Source organism: Magnolia sinica, chromosome 1 (genome assembly GCF_029962835.1).
Source record: "Magnolia sinica isolate HGM2019 chromosome 1, MsV1, whole genome shotgun sequence".
NCBI lineage: Eukaryota > Viridiplantae > Streptophyta > Magnoliopsida > Magnoliales > Magnoliaceae > Magnolia > Magnolia sinica.
In genome coordinates this window covers 16407501-16428942 of record NC_080573.1, presented here as the reverse complement: position 1 = coordinate 16428942, position 21442 = coordinate 16407501, and the positions used below count along the sequence as shown (strand labels likewise).

General features: G+C 38.9%; 1 protein-coding gene across 1 annotated transcript in view; it reads left to right on the top strand.

The window, feature by feature from the left end:
• LOC131241155 (beta-hexosaminidase 1) overlaps positions 1-21442 on the top strand; it is a 77707-nt gene that overhangs the window by 21074 nt on the left and 35191 nt on the right. Inside the window, 5 exon segments of the mRNA XM_058239856.1 lie at positions 7708-7819; positions 7926-7996; positions 8115-8245; positions 14892-14908; positions 20628-20712. Coding sequence (XP_058095839.1) covers positions 7708-7819; positions 7926-7996; positions 8115-8245; positions 14892-14908; positions 20628-20712 — 416 coding nt within the window.

Below are 21442 nucleotides of genomic sequence, written 5' to 3'. Positions count from 1 at the left end.
GAAGAAGGAAAGAGAAATATGAGAGAGAGAGAGAGAGAGAGAGAGAGAGAGAGAGAGGGTTTTGCTTATATGCAAAATCCTAATTTCAATAATTTATTTATAACCCCCAAGTCGTGTAACAAACATATATGGCTCTTGATTTATTTATTCCTAACATTGTTTTTTTATCTACATGTTTTAAGGATGATGAATTTTGTCAAAGAAAGCCTAACAAAACCTTAGGAAAATTACAACAAAGAAGCCCAATTCAAAGGGGAAAGATTACAATTAGCCAAGGAATCTGAACATGAGGCCCACTCCATTACATCCAACTATGCCCTTCTAAACAACTCAGGAGCCAAACCACTTCAATTTTGAAATCAATGATTATTTCTTTCCTCCCTATATATCTCAAAGACCTACCAACAAAGCTAGCCTCAAAATCGCCTTCCCTTTTCTTTTTCCCCACACTACCTCCACGCCACATTAGAAAGAAGCCTTCCATAGTTCCTGGCACTACCTACATTCTTTAAATATATAGAAAAACCTCTCCCTCACCTCCCTAGCAAATGGACAAAGGATAAAAAGATGATTGACCAACTCTACCTTTTTTGCACACATAACATGCAAATGTTGGGGATCGCCATTTTCCTCCATTAAAGGTTGTCAATTGTTAGCACTTTATTTCTCCCCACCAACCAAGCAAAAGCCGTAATGTTTGGGGGGGGGGGGGTGGGCCTCCATAGTGCCAAACATGAGAAGTGTGTCCTTTGTGCTCCCCAAATAACGACTTGTGCAACACTTCGTAGAACAAACGCACCAAAACTTGACTGAACTCTCCATTTTCCAGACCAACTGGTTGCACTCACTAACAGATAGCTGAAAGCCTTGAAGCCTATCCAATAACTGAATGAAATCACCCACTTCTGCATTCGACAAGTTTCTTTGGCAAGGAGTCCAAACCACCAGGTTCTTAGCCGTTGAAAAACATAAAGCGATAGGAATATTCTCCTTTGGGGCCTGTTTGGCCAGGCGAATCCCATGGGATTAGGAGGGATGGGATGGATTTTAAGGTAATGATGGTGGTTCAGTGGATTGGTTTAAGATCCATGGGATTGCTATATCCCGGACAAGTTCACTAGGTCTGTTTGGCACGCCCGGCATATCCCGGGATTTTACCTTCCAATCCGTCCAACCAAAGAATGGGATCAATTTTAAGGTAATGATGGTGATGTCAGTGGATTGTTTTAAGATTCATGGGATTGCTTATATCCCGGGACAAGTTCATCGGGTTTGTTTGGCTCATCATGCATATCTTGGGATATCGCGATCCCATCCCTCCTAATACCGTGGGATCGGTCCAGCCAAACAGGCCCTTGGGGATTGTATAGCTAGCCCAAAAAAATCTTCTTTGAGTGCCCTCTCTCTAGCCCAAGTGCCCTCCCAAAAAACGAATCCTCTTACCATCCCTCAAGACTTGGTTCTCTCCTTGAACTTAGCCCTCATCTTAGTTACCGCCTTCTAGATCGCTAACATCCTATAAAGGGAAGAGTCTTTTGTTCACGATCCCCCTTCCCCCACTTCGTACTTACAAGCTATCACATCTCTCTCTAAGCTGCCTTCTTCTGTGCCAAATCTCCATAACCACTTACCTTGGAACGTTGAGTTCATACCGTCCAACTTCCTTATTCTTGCTCCCCCATTCCCATTCGGAATACACACCTCATCTTGATTTAAGAGATGAAACTTCTTTTCATTTGCGCCTTGTCACAAGAAGTCTTGCCTTAACCTCTTTGATCTATCCAAATTTGCATTAAGACATCTAAAAAGGGAGAAAGTAAAGAGGCATGTTCGACATAATTGCTTTAATTAATGTTATTCTTCCCCCAAGAATATGCCTGCTCTTCCACCTTGATAGTTTTCTTTGAACTTTTTCATTTACTTTGTCCCAAAGTTGCTTAGCCGGTTTGCCTACACATAAAGGAAGCCCAAGATACATGGAAAGAAAAGATCCAGCTCGACAAGCAAACACCTCCACTAATTTCGTCACCTCCTCCTTGGAAACATGAACCCTTAACACCTCACTCTTAAGGATATTAAATCAGCATAGACACCACTTCAAAACACTTGATGATTTTCCTCAACTTCTCTACCTTTCTTGCATTTGCATCGCAAAAAAAATAAAAATGGTATCGTCAGCAAACTGAAGATGCGATACATGAAAATCTGCATTCTACCATTGTTAACCCTAAACCCATTGATAAGCCCTATTGATAAACCTTTATCCAGCATCTTAGTGAGGGCTTGATGAGGATATCACTTCATGTACACTTTTGCGTATGTATCAGAGGAGGCGGGCCGCACCAATTTCCCTGTGGCTAAGTGAGTACCCGTGATCGTGTTGAAGACCCCATGTGCATGTGCAAGCATCTGGAAAACCCCACATTGGGAATATGCACATGAGCTGCTTTATGGAGTGATCCCGACCGTTGGATTAGAGGGACGTGACGATCGGGTTGTTGGATCATACGATCGGGCCATTGATCGTGGATCGTCCACACTAGTTTTTCTTAGGTTTTATCAGTTTATAGGATTTAGTTTTGTTTATGTTATGTTTGGACACCATTATGAGTGTTTTTAGTTAATTTTAGTTAGACTAGGGCTATTTTCGTCAAAATTCACAAAACATGGTGTGTTTTTTTTGTAATTTTTGAACTTTCTTGGAGCTATAAAAGAGGGTGGGCGTGTGAACCTCTCCCTCATTGGATTTTGTGATTAAAAAAAAAGAGAAAAGCTCTTGCTTTCTTCTTCTTCTTACATCTTCATGAGATTTGAAGATACTTCCATGTGATTTGGATGGGAGATTGGTGTGAGGCTAATCTTCATCAACGGAGATGCGAGGTCTCCATGTATTCCCACATCAACATTTCTTTTCCCCTCCATCAAGGTATTTTCTTCAAGTTCTTCGATTCTTCCATCATAAGTCTTCATCTTCTCCTAAACCCATCTTTCCTTTACCTATCTACAATCCCAAACCTTAAGAAATCTAACTCATCCATCCCACACCACATGTGTGACCGTACGACCACACGTGTGAACCTTCTGGTTGGCCGTACGGCCACACCTTGTCCTTTTTGACTTCCTTTCACCCTTAAATCAAAACCCCCATTCCTCTCTACGAAAATCATAACCCTTAATCTAGAAATCCGTAACTTTTTTAGATTTTCCCAATTTCCTAAAATCCTAATTTTACCTTGGGTTATATTGGGTCTTCTACTTTGAAATAGACTATACCCTATGCTAATTGAATGTCCCTACATCCATTAGATCCTAGTTTGCTTTTATTTAATGATCTCGTGTGACGATGTTGGTAACTTAGGCTAGGATTATGCATTATGTTCATCGTATTTGTGATGATTATGGCAATGTTTGTGTTTTTTTGTTAATTGCTTTAATTTTTCTACTTGATCTCACATGCTATTTGGTTCATGCATCGGTCCTACATCAGGGCCTTTGCTGCCAACACAAACAAGAAGGGAGAAAGTGGGATAGAGAATGTCGTATATCAAATGGTCCATTGGGAGAAACAATAGAAAGCGATTAAGGAAAGATGAAGACTGAATCTGGACCTATGTATTGAGAGAGGTATCAATAGGTAGGTAAAAGAACAAAATCTTCTAAGAAGAAGACATGAAAGAGAGTCATAGTCTCTTTTTAAGTGATTAAAGGTTGCCTCCATGATTGTAAGATGCAAAAATGATGAGATGTGGAGCACAAAAGATAATCAAGAGGAACGAACTTCTCAAGTTCTTAAAGTGGAAGATGCAATAATGAAAAATCACAGATACTGCTAAATTTTGCACATATTGTAGAAAATATTGCAGATTCGTGGGAAATATGTTGTAGATCGGCATGTATCGATGATACTATCGTTGATACATTGGATTTTTTCATATTATCCTCAATGGTTTTGTATTGCTGGTCTGGAATATCAAAAATATCGGTCAATACATTCAATAAATTGGACACTACCTGTAAAAGATGACATTCTTTCCTTTCCACAACCCCATCTTGTTGAAGGGTGTAAGGACATGAGGTTTGAGATTCGATGCCGCTTTCTACGAAGTATTTTTGCAGATCACTTTGTAGATACCCATGTCAGTTGTCAGGCATGAAATACTTTACCGACATTTCCCCATGTTGAATATTGTTTATTTCCGGTGAAACTGATATACATGTGCTATATCATATGTTGAGAATAAGTTCTGGCAGTGGTATCCCTTTGTTCTTTTGCAATCTGCTGAAACATTCCTCAACTAATGTTAGGCTGCATGAAATGGAGGAGCCATCGTTACTGTTAGATTGTCACTTCCCAATGATTGTGAGATGGATAATTTTGGTGGGCTTCTTTATGTTTCTGGTCATGTATCCCAGTTTCATATACACCTGATGTACTTCTTGGAGGATTCAGAACACTCAAGTAATTTGCTCCACCAAGTTTTCCTGTATTCATCACTAACCTGTGGTGATCATAATGACTGTCCCATTGGGAAATGTCTCCTGATCGTTACTCGTGGTACACCTGCCATTCACTAGCAAATAATGTTTAAAACATAAAAAATACCTTGCAACTAGCAATCAAATATCCGTCAGTAGCTCATTGTCAACACCGATGGGAGTATGGTTGGACCTACTGAAATTGGAGAGCCCAACGAGTGCTGCTGTTTGATTGGAGGATCTTGAGGAACCTAAGGGAGCTTAAAATCTTATTTATAATAAAAGATAACATACAACCCTAACATAAAGCATATGATACATCGCTGTTGCACCAAAGTACATGTACAATATGCCATATCTCTAACAGGGTTAATTAGCACATATGGTTAGTAGGAGATTTAGACGAGGAGAGATTTACTACAGATAGGAATTGAAGGGAAGCTTCCCTGACTGTAGAGGGTTGGTGGAATTAGAACTATGCCTCCTCGTGCTCCACCCCCCCCCCCCCCCATTGAGAGAAGAGATGACCTTCTTAAGTTCTCATAGGAGTGACCTAAGGTGGCTATTATCATAATCAACATTGAGATCTGTTATTAGTAAAGTGGTTGTAAAAGCATGAACACCTTTTGGTACATTGTATGTTGATGTTGGCTTTCTTTGCTCCTTGAAATATGTCAAAAGGAAAAAAAGGAAAAAGAAAAAAAAGAAAGAATTGTCAGGTCTTGATGAGGGTATCCGAGCACCTACACAAGTTTATTGAAGGAAGAGAGTTGAAGCCCCATCCCCAGTTTCATTATAGTTAGATGACCATTACATGAATCCCAGTGGACCCAATTCGAGTTCTTAGCCACGTTAAAGACCCCACATGCATGGTTGTGCATTTTTGAAGACCCCACACTGGGAAGATGCATGTGGGTCGCTTATTTGGAACTAATTGATACATCTTTGGACTGTTTGGACGTCACCTAGCTTGACCTGGACCACATCTGGATGTTACAAACATTAGACCATGCAGTTGGATATCTTGGACACATTAGTTTGGTGATCTGGACCGTTGGATATGTTAGGAGAATTGGGTTTAGGTGTACGGACACTCTAGTTTGCACATTCGGGCCATGGACATGTTGACCACATTCATCTAGGCCGTTCATCACCTATGGACATACCTGTTGCATGTTGGAGATCATCCTTGTGTTGCGTGGCACATCTTTATTTCTGTTTTATTTTAGGTTATTAGAGATTTATGTTTTGATCTTGACCGTTAATAGATTCGGACAGTCAAGAATAGTTCTAGACTTAGGGTTTGCTTAGGTTGTCTTATATTATTATATATACTGTTTGAGGCTTGAGACTTGAGATGATGGACATATTGAATGAAATTTCTTTACATTGCTTCTTTTGAGCAAGAAAACTTCCTATGAATGGAATTTGGTGTGATTTGAAGTTTTTTATATATATATATATATATATATATATATATATATATATATATATAGAGTCATGCTCCCCTGCGCACCTACGCACGTGCGCACCTTTGCACACGTGTCATGGGTGTCTAATCTGGACGGTCCATGTGATGCGGAATCCCATGAAACCTCACGTGAGAAATTTTCACCCTAATCTAAAATTGGGGCCATAGCAAAGAGAAATGCAAATCAAGAGAGGAAACTTTTTAATTTTTCATGGCCCATCAAAATTCTAGATCAAAGTAAAACTTAGTCCTGGGGTTTCACGAGGTGTTGCTTCACATGAACGGTTCAGATTTTGGATCCATATCACTTATGATGGGTTCTCAAAAAGTTCGTATGTAACTGGTACAAACCGGTTCGCAGGTGAGCGTTTTGTGTGTGTTATATATATATATATATATATATATATATATATATATTCCTATCAAGGTATTTATTTCTTCTCCTTCTTAAACCCTAACTCCTCATCATCAACTCAACTCATCATTGACCAAATCGACCCAGCCCCACCCTACCGTCCGCATGACTATACGGACATGCCCGTGCACTACATGGACCTGTCCGTACAACGTTCGTACAACCAAATGGCCTCCCTCTCATTGATCATTTCTTCTCTATTTTATAAAACCCTAACCCAACCCTAGCTTTTTTTATAAAATCCTAAATTCTTAATTTCTTGATTTCCAAACCCAAACCCTACTACATTTAAACCCTAGCAAAGAGCGAGTGAGTCCTTGAACTTAGAATGAATCCTATGCTTGATGGAAGTTCTACTTTCCATATGGCCATGTCTGATCAATAGCCTTAAGGATCTATTTTGCGTGATTGTGATGTGGTCTTGAACTTGAGTTTAATTGAATATTTTATTTCTCTAAATTTGTGGTAGATTGGCTTTATTTTATGCTTTAATTTACTCTGGGAATTCGGTAATTAATTTATTTGCATCCTCCTAGTTTAGGCCATCCGTCCTGCATCAGGTATAGGTCTACAATCACCATTTCTGGCATGTGCATGCATAGAGGCAAGCCTCTTACATGTAGCTTTTATATATGGAAGCTTTTATAGTTAGTGTGATCGCATCATCTTGCATAATATGGAAGTTTTTGTGGAAAAATTGGGCTGGAAAGTTCAAACTTTGTAAAACAAATTTCATCATGCAAAGTGCAAACCATGTATCACAAACAAAATTTAACTGTCTGGCTATTAGGAACATCTAAATGGTGAAAAGATTTACTAGAAGAACCATGTAGACTTCTAAATTGGCTTTGTCAAGCATTATTTGTTTATGGATATCTTTCTGATCTAGTCCTTAAAAAATGTAGGTATTTTCCTCCAGAAATATTGAAATATATTGTAAAAGATCTAATTTACCAACTGACATTGTGAGAACATTGGTTTATTAGAATTATGTGGACTTCTAACTGGCTTTGTCAAGCATTAATTTCTTTCTGATCCATCGCTTAATATATGCAGGTGGTTTTTCCCAGAAACTTTGAAATAAATTGTAAAAGATATAATTTATCTAGTATCAGCCAAGAGATGTAAAGCTGATACATTTCATCTCGTTCCTTCAAAAAGTTACCCCGACATATTTCTCAGCCCTGATTTTCTTATACAGTTGTTAATTGTTATACATTTTTCTTATGATTGATGGTACTCCAGTTACCTTTCCCATGTTATAACATCAATTTGTTACCTTCATTTAGATTTAGTGGATGATATTGGGATTGGATTCACTTTTTAAAGTTTCTATCTTTTCCAGACATTCAGCCAATTATGTACCTTCAATTATGAAACTAAAACAGTTGAAGTGAACAAGGCACCTTGGTATATTGAAGACGAACCTAGATTTGCATTCCGTGGGCTTCTCCTTGGTATGCTACAGTTATCTTTTGCCTCATCATCAAATTTAAAATTGTCAAAACTGTTTCCATTATTCACTAAAATGATTTTTGATGCATTGTATATATTTATTTGCAGATACCTCACGCCACTATCAACCGATTAATATCATAAAGCAAGTAATTGAGTCAATGTCATATGCTAAACTTGTAAGAGAATGTCACTTCTGATAATTTCAAGCACGCCAATATGAGTGTCTTCTTTCCTGATCCCTTCTCTTCAATTGTTTTGCATGTACTTACTGATATTGAGAATCTCATCCACTAGAATGTTCTTCACTGGCACATCATAGATGAAGAGTCATTTCCTTTAGAAATTCCTTCATATCCTGATCTGTGGAAAGGTGCATACACAAAGTGGGAGAGATACACGGTTGAGGATGCTTATGAAATTGTCAAGTAAGTTGCCGAAGATCGTATTTCATCACCATACACCCAACAATTTAATGCTTTAAATCACAATCTTTCTAAGTGTTCTCTGAACATTACCACTGGAAGATTCTAAGATATTAGGCACATCATACTAGAATTTCCCCCTTTTATTGTGCATTGGATAAACTTCATATCTACCATAGTGGCTGCATCCTGATCAACATATTGTAGAACAAATTTCATGACTGAGTACCTGGGAGGTCTTGAACGATACTGTTTCTAAGCTTTATGTCTGAAATAGACAATAGAGTCGAACCGTTAAAAAAATCGAGTTGATAAATTTTTTTTTTTTTTTTTTTTTTTTGAAAAGTGACAATAAGCCAATAAATTATAGGATCTTTTGGGAGGGGGTGATCTCAGAGCCCTGACATAACTTCACAGATGCTGATGTAGTTCATTTGCCTGTAGCATTTTCTCTCTGATGTGCATCTCTCATCAACCAATGGAGGCGGTCTTTGAACTGTTCAGGCATATTTACAGCTATATCTTTTTATGCTTCTCTGCAGTGGGACAAGGGTCAATGTTGAAGTGCCTACAGCTAGGACCTGGTTGTACCAAGGTCCCCCCCTACAGTGATGGCTTTCAGATGGCTAGTCGTCAAGGATACAATTCTCACCGCTGACCACCTGAGACTGAGACATAGGGGGTTGATCATTATTAACAGTTATTCATTATGCTTATGAATGAGGAAACCATTGATCACCTCTTTATGCGGTGCCCTTTCGATTATAGACATTTGGAGGGGCCTCTTTGATTTGCTGAAGACTGCATGGGTGATTCCAGAGTTGATGGCCTTGTTTTTGTAATCTTGGGATTGGTTTGGGAGCAAGTGTTGTACAACCTTCATGAGGTTGTCACTCTTAGTAAGTATGCGGTCAATTTGGATGGAGTGGGCAATGCGGACACAAGTGCATTCAAGGTGTACCAACGGAGAAAGCGCCAACCACAAGTGTCGTCCTTGTGGATAGGTGACTATTGAGGAGCTGAAGACCTTTCACATGTGATTGGACATATAGAAGACCCCACTTAGGGAAGACACATGTGAAAGAAGATTGGAGAAAGAAGACCGAGCGCCCAAACTTTCTCATACTTATGTTATTTGCGCGTTTTTGACTTAGTTAAGGGTCTTTTAGTAATTTTATATCTTTATTTGCTTATCCTAGGGGTATTTTAGTAATTTTATGTCTTTATTTGCTTATTTAAGTAGGGTAAAGCCCTAAACTCGAATTTCAACTATTGATTAATGAAAAGCAAACCCTTTGGTTGCCTCCTTCCTCTCTTCTCTCTATTGGTGCTTCTTCTCTCCCCTTGATCTTCTTCTTCTAATTTCTTCTTGTGCCCCTCCAACTTCCTCAAGGTAATAACTTTCTTCCTTCTATTTTTCAGTTTTGGCTAATTCTTCTTCGATCAAAATCTTGAGAACCGATCTAAACCCTAAATCCCCAAATTCTCAAATCCCTAATCCGAGAAACTTCTTGGTTCTTCGGACTAGTGATCTTCATTGATCGATTGGGTGTGACCATGCAAGATCGGGAGGTCTCATCCCTCGCCGGATCCAACCTAAGTAGTAATTGAATTCCATACTCCATGGTTGTAGTGATGGCTCGCTCCATTGCATGCTTCCTTTATGATTTTCTCAGTTATGATGATTACTGTTAGAATTTTATATCATTTATTCCTTTTATTCCCGCTGTTTAATTATCTCCATGAGCATGCATCATAATTAGGGCTGTCCTGCGTCAAATTTGGTATCAAAGCCTAGGCTTGCATGGTTTTTGTCTAGATCGAGTTATCAAATTAGGGTTTTGATTTTTAGGTTTAACTTAGGAAAGTTCCAGGTTTAGAAAGTTTTCAATTTTAGAAACTTTCCAATTTTAGAAAGTTCCTAATCTGGAAAATTTTCAGATTTGAGTTGTTTCCTGTTTCAACTTAATTGTGTCAGTTCATAGTAGTTTTGCATTCATCGCATTCATCTTGAAAGTCATAACACCTAGTAGTCTAGTTAGGTAGAGTTTGGTTCAAGTCTTCATTGTATGCCCACGAGAAGAGGTAGAGGTTTCGGACTTCAACCTACCATGAATAACGAGCAGTTATCTGAGCAACTTGCTCAATTGATACAAAAGATAACCGCCCTAGAAGCGGGTCAAAGGCGTGAGTTTGCCCGCCTTGAGAACCAAATTACCACTACCATGACTAAGGTGGAGCAACTAGAGGCGTCCCAAAAGGAAAACCCCGCTGTAGGGGAAGATGTGCACTCCCAAGTGGAATGAATCATGGAAGAACGTGCTGCCACACGTAGTGGTAGTGAGGATAGAGATCATGGTAACGGTCGTGGTGTGGTTCGAGAGGCACGAGCCACATGTGGTCATCAAGACCGCTATGATCTAGATGAGCGTGCGATGAAAAGTGTGAGAGTTGAGGCCCCGAGTTTTGATGGGCGCTTGGATCCCAAGGCATTCCTTGACTGGGTTGCTGACATGGACCACTACTTTGAGTGGTATGGCATGTCAGAAAACCGTCAAATGCGGTTTGCTAAGATGAAGCTTGTGGGTCAAGCCAAACTCTTCTGGACCAACACCGAGCGTAGGATAGAAAGAGTTGGTAGAGCCCCTATCACACATTGGTATGAGATGAAAGAGAAGTTGAAGGAGAAGTACCTTCCTCTCTCATACCGTCAGAAGCTCCTTGACCAATGGCAATCCTTACGCCAAGGGTCAATGCCTGCCGCTGACTACATCGCTAAATTTGAAGAGTATGTGATGCGATGTGATATCCGAGAAGACCCTCTAGTAACGCTCTCGCGTTTTAAGACGGGCCTTTGTGCGGATCTTCAGCGCGAGCTTATTACTCGGCCCTTAACGGACTTAGATGAAGCATATCAAGTCGTGCAGGAGTTAGAGCAGTATCTGAAGGCTCTTGTCGTTCGTCGTTTTGAGTCCCGAGACTCCAATGCTAGATCTAGTTCCCAAGGAACTAGACCTAATATTGGTAATCAACTTAGGGCACAGGCGACCATTCCGCCTAGGCCTAGGGAGGACAAGGGCAAAGGGGTTCTTGGTGCCAGTCCTAGTAACATGAGCCAAGTGAGGTGCTATGAGTGTGGCAACCTTGGCCACATGTCTAATCAGTGTCCTACGAAGAGCCGTGGGAGAGCCTTAGTTATAGGCGAGTCCCACGAGGGTGGAGATGACCAGGGTGATTATGAAGTTGAAGAGTATCACCCTGAAGGAGGACTTACTGATGAAGAAGTGGATGGAGAAGCAACGCTTGCAGTAGTCAGGCGTGTGTTAGCTCAGTCTAGAAGTAGTGCTGACTGACGTCAAAGTACTATCTTCTGCACTATTGCCAAGTGTGGTGAAAAGAATTGTAAAGTGATAGTAGACAGTGGAAGTTATCAGAATGTGATTTCCACTAGCACCTTAGATCGCTTAAAACTGAAATCCACACCTCATCCAGACCCGTATAAAGTTTCTTGGGTTGACAAGACATCCCTACCTGTCACCCAGCAATGTCTAGTCCCCATCGAGTTTGGGTCATACAAAGAGTCCCTGTGGTGTGATGTTTTACCTATGGATGTGGGACATCTTATCCTAGGTAGACCGTGGCTATTCGATAATGATGTCACGATCTTTGGCCGTTCGAATGCGTGTACTTTTATGTATAATGGTAAAAAGATTAAACTTAATCCCATGCCACCTGAGAATACACTAGGGAAGAAGAAGGATGAGAAGGCAAGTGAGCCTAGAGAAATGGGGAAATCCAAACCTAAGTCTTTACATATAATCAGCGCAAGAGAGTTTGAAAAAGAGGCTAAGGAGGATTCTATGGTGTATGCCCTTGTGGCTAGAGAAATTACACCTGAGGTTCCATCAGAGTTGCCCTGTGAGGTGACCTCGGTCCTGAAGGAATACAGTGATGTATTTCCTGAAGACTTACCGAATGAGTTGCCACCTATGAGGGACATACAGCATGCCATTGATCTTGTCCCAGGGTCTACTCTACCGAACCTTCCTCACCACAGGATGAACCCTGCAGCGCATGCAGAGTTGAAGAAGCAAGTTGATGAGCTTCTGCAAAAGGGTTTCATCCAAGAGAGTATGAGCCCGTGTGCCGTGCCTGCATTGTTGACGCCAAAGAAAGACGGCACGTGGCGCATGTGTGTGGACAGCCGTGCCATAAACAAAATTACTGTCAAGTATAGGTTCCCTATACCTAGACTTGATGATATACTTGACATGATGGCCAGGTCCACTATATTCTCTAAGATAGACCTCAAGAGTGGATATCACCAAATCCGTATACGCTTAGGAGATGAGTAGAAGACGGCGTTTAAGACGAAAGATAGGCTGTATGAGTGGTTGGTCATGCCCTTCGGCCTGACTAACGCACCCAGTACTTTCATGCGGGTGATGACACAAGCTTTGAGGCCGTTCATGAAAAAATTCCAAGTGGTGTACTTTGACGATATTCTTATTTATAGTACCACTAAGGAATCACACCTTGAACATTTAAAGAAGGTCTGTAGTGTCCTTAGGAAAGAAAAGTTGTACACTAATCTTAAGAAATGTGCATTCATGTCTAGCCAAGTTGTGTTCTTAGGATTTATAGTGTCATCTGAAGGGATGCGCGCAGACCCTGAAAAAGTCAGGGCCATAGTTGAGTGGCCAGAACCAAGGAACATTCATGAGGTGCGAAGTTTTCACGGCCTAGCAACTTTTTATCGTCTGTTCATTAGGGTTTTAGCATGATCATGCCTCCCATTACCGATTGCATGAAAAAGGGAGAGTTCGTATGGTCTAAAGCCGCCGTTAAGGCTTTTAAACAAATTAAGGGCAAGATGGTGGAAGCTCCTGTCATGCGTCTACCTGACTTTTCTAAAGTCTTTATAGTAGCGTGCGATGCGTCTGGTGTCGGTATAGGTGGAGTGTTGAGTCAAGAAGGACACCCAGTGGCCTATTTCAGTGAGAAACTGAATGAGGCAAAACAAAAATACTCCACTTACGACAAAGAATTTTATGCGGTAGTGCAATCCTTGAGACATTGGCGACACTACCTCCTACCGCAAGAGTTCGTTTTGTTTTCTGACCATGAGGCTTTGAGATATTTACATTCTCAGAAGAAACTCAACCCAAGGCATACTAAGTGGGTAGCGTTTCTTCAGGAATATTCGTTTGTTTTGAAACACAAGGCCGGGGTTGAAAACAAACCAGCGGATGCCCTCAGTAGGGGAGTGGCGTTGCTCAACTCCTTGAGTGTAGAGGTAGTCGGATTTGAGCAACTGAAAGATGAATATCCCATATGTCCTGATTTTGGGGGTACTTATGCGTCGCTCTCTAGTGACCAGCATATTATGGGTGAATATGTTCTTGAAAATTGCTTTCTTTTCAAGGGAGACAGACTTTGTATTCCCCGTATGTCCCTTCGTGAATTCCTCATCTGGGAGCTTCATTCGGGAGGGATAGCCGCCATTTTGGTCGTGATAAGACCATTGCCCTCGTGGAAGATCGTTTATTGGCCAAGCCTCAAGCGAGACGTAGCCAAAGTTTTAGGGCGGTGTCGACTTATCAACCGGCAAAGCAAAGAAAGCAAAATACCGGGCTGTACACGCCATTGCCAGTGCCACATGCTCCGTGGCAGGACATTAGTATGGACTTCGTGCTCGGGCTTCCCAAGACTATAAAAAAGCACGATTCCGTTTTTGTCGTTGTGGACCGTTTTTCTAAAATAGCGCATTTCCTCCCATGTTCGAAGACGTCAAATGCGTCTCATGTTGCTCGTCTCTTTTTTTATGATGTGGTGCGTCTCCATGGGTTACCTAAAACCATAGTGTCTGATCGTGATGTTCGATTTACTAGCTATTTTTGGAAGACACCGTGGCACATTATGGGAACTCGTTTGCAATTTTCTACTGCTTACCACCCACAAACAGATGGTCAAACTGAAGTGGTAAACCGTAGCCTTGGAAATCTTCTACGTTGTCTAGTGGGTGAACATGTTAAGACTTGGGACCTAATTTTACCAACTGCTGAACTTGCTTATAATGGGTTAGTTAATAGATCTACAAGATTGAGTCCTTTTGAAATTGTAAGTGGTTATAAACCCAGAATGCCCATAGATCTCTTACCTATGTCTATTACCCAAAGGTCTTCTGAGTCAGCCGATGCATTCGCACGCTATATTCATGATTTGCATACACATATTAGACAGCGGTTAAATAAGAGCAATGATGATTATAAAGTTTCAGCTGATTCTCATCGTAGAGTGCAAGAATTTCAAGAAGGAGACTATGTAATGGTGCGAATAAGGCCAGAGCGATTCTCTCAAGGATCTGCAAAGAAATTACAAGCGCGTAGTGCTGGACCATTCAAGATATTACAAAAGGTTGGGTCCAACGTGTATCGGGTTGACCTTCCACCTGAAATGAGCATTAATCCAACTTTTAATGTGGAAGATCTAGTCCGTGCCCATACTCCCATTGTTGATACATCGTCCCTTTCATGACCTTTTTCTGAGTTTGCTACCCAACCCCTTCCACCCCCTCCTCCACCCATTACCCATAAAGAAGCAATTGAGGAAATCTTGGATGACGAGATAGTATCCACGAGAGATGGAGGTTTCCAAAGGTATCTTGTCAAGTGGAAAAACAAACCATCGTCTGAATCTACGTGACTGTCGGGCGACGCATTGCAGGGTATTGATCCAGATCTACTTGAGCGCTACAAAAGTTTCAACTCGTCGGAGTCGAGTTTTTCTCACCCGAGGGGAATTGATGCGGACACAAGTGCATTCAAGGTGTACCAACGGAGAAAGCGCCAACCACAAGTGTCGTCCTTGTGGATAGGCGACTATTGAGGAACTAAAGACCTTTCACATGTAATTGGACATATAGAAGACCCCACTTAGGGAAGACACATGTGAAAGAAGATTGGAGAAAGAAGACCGAGCGCCCAAACTTTCTCATACTTATGTTATTTGCGCGTTTTTGACTTAGTTAAGGGTCTTTTAGTAATTTTATATCTTTATTTGCTTATCCTAGGGGTATTTTAGTAATTTTATGTCTTTATTTGCTTATTTAAGTAGGGTAAAGCCCTAAACTCGAATTTCAACTATTGATTAATGAAAAGCAAACCCTTTGGTTGCCTCCTTCCTCTCTTCTCTCTATTGGTGCTTCTTCTCTCCCCTTGATCTTCTTCTTCTAATTTCTTCTTGTGCCCCTCCAACTTCCTCAAGGTAATAACTTTCTTCCTTCTATTTTTCAGTTTTGGCTAATTCTTCTTCGATCAAAATCTTGAGAACCAATCTAAACCCTAAATTCCCAAATTCTCAAATCCCTAATCCGAGAAACTTCTTGGTTCTTCGGACTAGTGATCTTTATTGATCGATTGGGTGTGACCATGCAAGATCGGGAGGTCTCATCCCTCGCCGGATCCAACCTAAGTAGTAATTGAATTCTATACTCCATGGTTGTAGTGATGGCTCGCTCCATTGCATGCTTCCTTTATGATTTTCTCAGTTATGATGACTACTGGGATTTTATATCATTATATTTATTTATGTGTACATTGTTTTGTCACTCTTAGTAAGTATGCGGTCAATTTGGATGGAGTGGGCAATAAAGTCATTAATAATTTGGAACTGCCAAAAGAAGGTTTTTCAAGAGTGAAAGGAAAATGACATATTAGACGATAAATTTCAAAGTCTGTCATGTGGTGGTCGAGGTGCCATTACTAGGGAAATAATTGTTGTAATTTAGGGCTTATTTTTCAATTTTCTTTTCCTTTTTGTTTTTCTTATGCCTGTTTTGGTGCTTTCACCTTCTATTAATGAAATACATTCTAAAAAAAGGGAAAAAAGAAAAGAGAGAGAGAGTGCCATTCGAAATTTTATCTTGCACCATTCAACTGTAGCTACAAAGTAAGAGTTCTTTTTGAAATTGAACCCTATCATAACATTCTCTGGCACCATGGTTCTGAATATCTGTATCGGTGAGCGTATCAGCCCTGAAAAAAATTGATATGATCCAATGTCGCGTATCAATATCGGCCCCATATCGGTCCATATTGGACTGTATTGAACAAATTTTTTTAGCCAAAAAAAAATCTTTTTATTTATTTATTTATTTATTTTTGATGTTTGGAACATGTATACATTAGTGCATCGAACCATTCTTTGTAAGAATGCTGTTTGTTGGGTAGACCTGTTGTAACTTGTAAGTCTGTATTGAACAAATTTTTTTAGCCAAAAAAACATTATTTATTTATTTATTTATTTTTGATATTTTGAACATGTATACATTAGTGCATCGAACCATTCTTTGTAAGAATGCTGTTTGTTGGGTTGACCTGTTGTAACTTGTAAGTCTGTAAACTGTTAGCTATGATGTTCAGTCTTTTGAATATAAATTGTTGATGTATGTCATAAATTGATATGATACATTATTAATGAGTGCATTCATCTATCATTTCATTCATATGTACATTTCCCCAAATTGCTTTTTGAAAACAAAATGTAAATTTTTTTAAATGGTCAAAAATACATTAAAAAAAACAAACAAACTTACATTGCATAGATGGTAGGTCCATGTTCAAACAACATAGATCTACATTCAAACAACAATAAATTTCCATTTTCCAAATCTGATTTTTGAAAAAACAATTGTCAACAATGGGTGAAAATGCATTAAAAATGAAATTATAGAACATAAAATGTAGATCTATGTTCAAATAACTTAGATCTATGTTTAAACAACCTAAATCAATCATTCCCCCGAAGAAATTTTGGAGAAGAAAGAAAAATTCCAAAAATGCCTAAAAAAGGCAAAAAATGGCCCGAATATACACAAATAAATTAAAATCCATCAGCAATGGTAGATCGAGGTTAAAATAACCTAGATCCATGTTTAAACAATCTAAATCTATCATTCACCCAAAGAAATTTTGGAAAAGAAAGAAAAATTCGAAAAATGCCTAAAAAAGGCAAAAAAAGGGGTATATATATATATATATATATAAAATCCAGCAGCAATGTTTCCATTGTCGACGAAAAATCGATAATATCGCCGATATTATCGGTGTCGCTGGACCGGCGATACCGAAACACCAAAAATTCGTTTCTCTTCCTAATGTCAACGAAATATCGGCGATATTTTCGATTTTATCGGGAAAAAAATAGTATCAGCGACAACTCTTCCTATTATTTCGAAAAAACAAAATAGATGTAGAAAAAAAAAATCTCTTACCATTTTTTTCTCAAAATCTGCCTGCGGGAGTGGCGTTTGGATGGATTTGGTGGGCCAATCACAGTCGATAGCGCCGGATTTTCAGAGGTAAGAAATCTCCTTTTTTCTTTTCCTTTGAAAAGAATAGATTCGACCCCAATTCCAGCGAGGTTGAAGGGGATTTGGGTTAGGATTTGAAAAACGAGAGAAGTTTTGGGAAAGATTTGGGATTTTTTTCATGCGGAAAAAACGATTGAAGTTTTCCGGAGAAGACGAGACGAAAGGGAAGGGAAGCTTGGGTACGTGTCATGCGATGACAAGCGCTGATGCTTCTCGAGCTCCGAGTTGTACGAACGGTTCAAAGGAGATCAAAGTTAAATGGGCCCCAAAATGATGTATGTATTACATCCATACCGTTCATTCATTTTTCAAGATGATTTTAGAGCACGAGTCAAAAAATAAATCATATCCAAAGCTCAAATGGACCACCCCAGAAATAGTAGTGGGTAATGATTTTCACCGTTAAAACATTCGTAGGGCCCACCATAAAGTTTATTTTCAATCTAATCTGTTCATAAGGTCAAAAATACCTGGATTACGAGGAAAAACAAATATAATATTGATCTAAAAGTTCTGTGACCCCCAAAAGGGTTTCAATGGTATACGTTCAATCCCCCATTGCTTTTTGCGGTGTGGTCCACTTGATCTTTATATCTGTGTTATTTTTCGAATCAAGCCTTAATACGAGCTCATAAAATAAATGAACGGTTTGGATATAACACATACCTCATGATGGGACCCACAGAACTTGCCAACGTCAATGCACCCAACTACTTGGTACACCAGCACAGAGGAAAGCTCTCTTTTGAGAGCGTGAACTCGGTGCAATTACGCTTTACAAATGATGGTGCGGCTCTCACGGCGGGCTCACCTTGATGTATTTATTTTTTATCCATGCTGACCATAGGTTTTTTCAGATCATTATAAGACGCTAGCCCAAAAATGAAGCAGATAGAAATCTAAGTTGGGCCATATTTTAAGGAAGAGTGGTGGTTGAACCTCCACCATTAAAAACTTCTTCAAGCCCACATTAATGTTTTTGTAATGTTTATTTTTCATCCAACCCATTAATAAGGTCACATAAACCTTTATGAATGGAAAAAAACAAATATCAGGTTGGTCCAAAACTTTTGTAACCCATGAGAAGGTTTTAATGGTCAATCACCACTGTTTCTTATGTAAAGGTCCACCAAAGATTTGAATCTGCTCCAATTTTGAGATTATACCCTAAATTGATTTTTTAAAATAGATGAACAGGATAGATATACAATAAATATATCAACGTGGCCCCACTGTAAGTGTTGTACTGTCTTATGTCAAGCTAAAGTTGCACATAATCCACTCTACTCCTTGCACCACTAAGTGGGTGGGAGTCAATACGCGGGGTATTATTTATTTATTATTATTATTATTATTATTATTTATTTATTTTCAATTCATCCCAGCAGGAATGGGACCATGAACAGTTTGAATGTATATAAACATCACGGTGGACTAGGGAAGTTTATTTGTCATCCAAGTTGAAACCTTCCTAGGAGCTATGGCCCACAGTGGTGTTTATTTGTCATCCAAGTTATTCATAAGATCACACGGAGATAGATAAAGGTAAAATACAAAAATGACATGGATCCAAAACTTTTGTGGCCCCTAATGATTTTTCAACCGTAGGAATGTTCAATTCACATTGTTTCCTATGGTGTGGTCCATTTGAGCATTGGATATGCTTCATCTTTGGGATCAAGCCTGAAAATTATCTTGTAAAATGGATGGATGGGGTGGATAAAATACATAAATCACAATGGGCCTCACATATCAGTACGATAAGCATACTGATTTATACGGTGCGCATGTGTCACTTGTTTGTATCTTTGGATTGATGGGTCGATGTTCTGTAGGGGCATCATAATGATAAATATTTTATCAATGTCGTCCATTTATTTTGATAGATAATTTTAAGGAATGAGTTCAAAATGAGACAGATTTGCATCTCAGGTGGACCACACTAAGGGAAACAGTGGTGATTAAATGCCCACCATTAAAAACAGTGGTATGGCCCACCACCAGATTTTTGGATCTGCCTAACTCTTAGAACATTGTCCTATTATGGCCTTTCAAAACAGATGGTAGGAGTGGATTTGTGACGTACATCTCTATCATGCAAAAACCACACCTAATTGGATAATCCAATCCATCCTTGATTTGGTATCTTTGAGTTCATTCACTTTTACATGTCTTAATTACTGTATGCCAGCTGCATTTGTAATATATAAACTCATTTTGATTGCTATTAAAGTGATTTTTTATGGGATCGCATGCTTTTTGTGTTCCATTAAATGAAAACTTATCATGTAATGCATTTTTATTTTTATTTTTTGGCAATTTTTTCATTCATGAATATGTAAATATATGTCTTCATGCATGTCCTAAAGTTTCACTGAAAAATTCTACCATTTTCTCCATGTTTCCCCCTTTTTTCCTGCATTTCCAGTTATCGGCGATATTATCAGCGATAACGATATTATATCTTTATCTCTGGCCAGCGAAACTTGTAGCGATACCGACAAATCCAGCAGCAATGATAGATCCATGTTTAAAAACATAGATTTACCTGGATCGAACATTCGATTTATTTTTTAAAAAAACTAAAAATTTCAGAAAATTCTAAAAAAATGTACCAAAAGTACAAAAAAAGAAATGTTATGTATATTTTTTAAAGCAATGGATCTGTGAAATTTGTAGATCTATAGTAGCAAAACACTCTTCATGCATCATTACAACAATTAGTGTAAAATGGCTATAAAAAAAGAAAAATTTCTGAAAATTTCAAATTATACCATCGTAAGTCGAGAAAAAAAAAAAGGAGTAAAAATTCCCAATTGAACACAGATGAAGTGTGATTTATTGATTTGGGGTTATCATGCTAATTCGACTTGATTCCAACAAGAATAAAAGGAAAATACTTAAAAATAAAAAAATAAAAAATTCCTCAAATTGGAAGTTCAAGTTGTTCACAGTGGATTCATGGACATAATATGTTACTGTTTGTGGAAAAAGATTGTTATGACTTATGAGCATTTCAATTTCATGATTATTGATTCACAATGGCAGGTATCAACATTATGGCTGAAGTAGATGTCCCTGGTCACGCGGAATCATGGTAAATTACATTTTTATAAATTGTCTTTTCTTTCCATTGTGATAATTATAGTTTACATGCCTTTTGGTTGTTTTGCACAAGTGATTTTCTTCCCTACAAGAAATTATTATTGCAATTATGGCGTAATATTGAAAATTTGTATTGAACGTGATTATATTCTATTGATGATGTCCCAAGGCCATTGTAGTGCTTATGCAACGACCTTGGTGCTCTGTTACTGGCACAATGATAGTGTCAGTATTGGAATATTCAGAGTGTCAGTTAAAGCCAATTTCTAGAAGCCTGATTTGTTGATCAGCAGTTCAGATTAATATATTAAAATCCTATACCTATCAAACTAATTATCTTTATATAAAAATATCCCCATAAGTAAAGACTATGAAAACTTGAACCTTTAACTCTAGTCATAAATTCGAAGATAAGAAGTCCTAATAAACCCAAAACTAATATATACGTAAGGGTGTGTTGGACGCACATTTATGTTGACATGGCGTAATGTAGAAAATCGAAAAGAAATTGAATTTTAAAGTGGTAGAATTGATATGCACCAATTAGGAGATCAAATTTCTCTTCGACGTCCCGCATGATTGATAAATATGCCCATATAGAGGACTGTTAGTTGCTTCTACTGGCCTTCTAGTTACTAGAACTAGAAAAGAGAACTAGGAGCAAACCATTCTAAAGAAACCTTAAAATAACATGATCTGTAATCAAGTGCATATGCCCATAC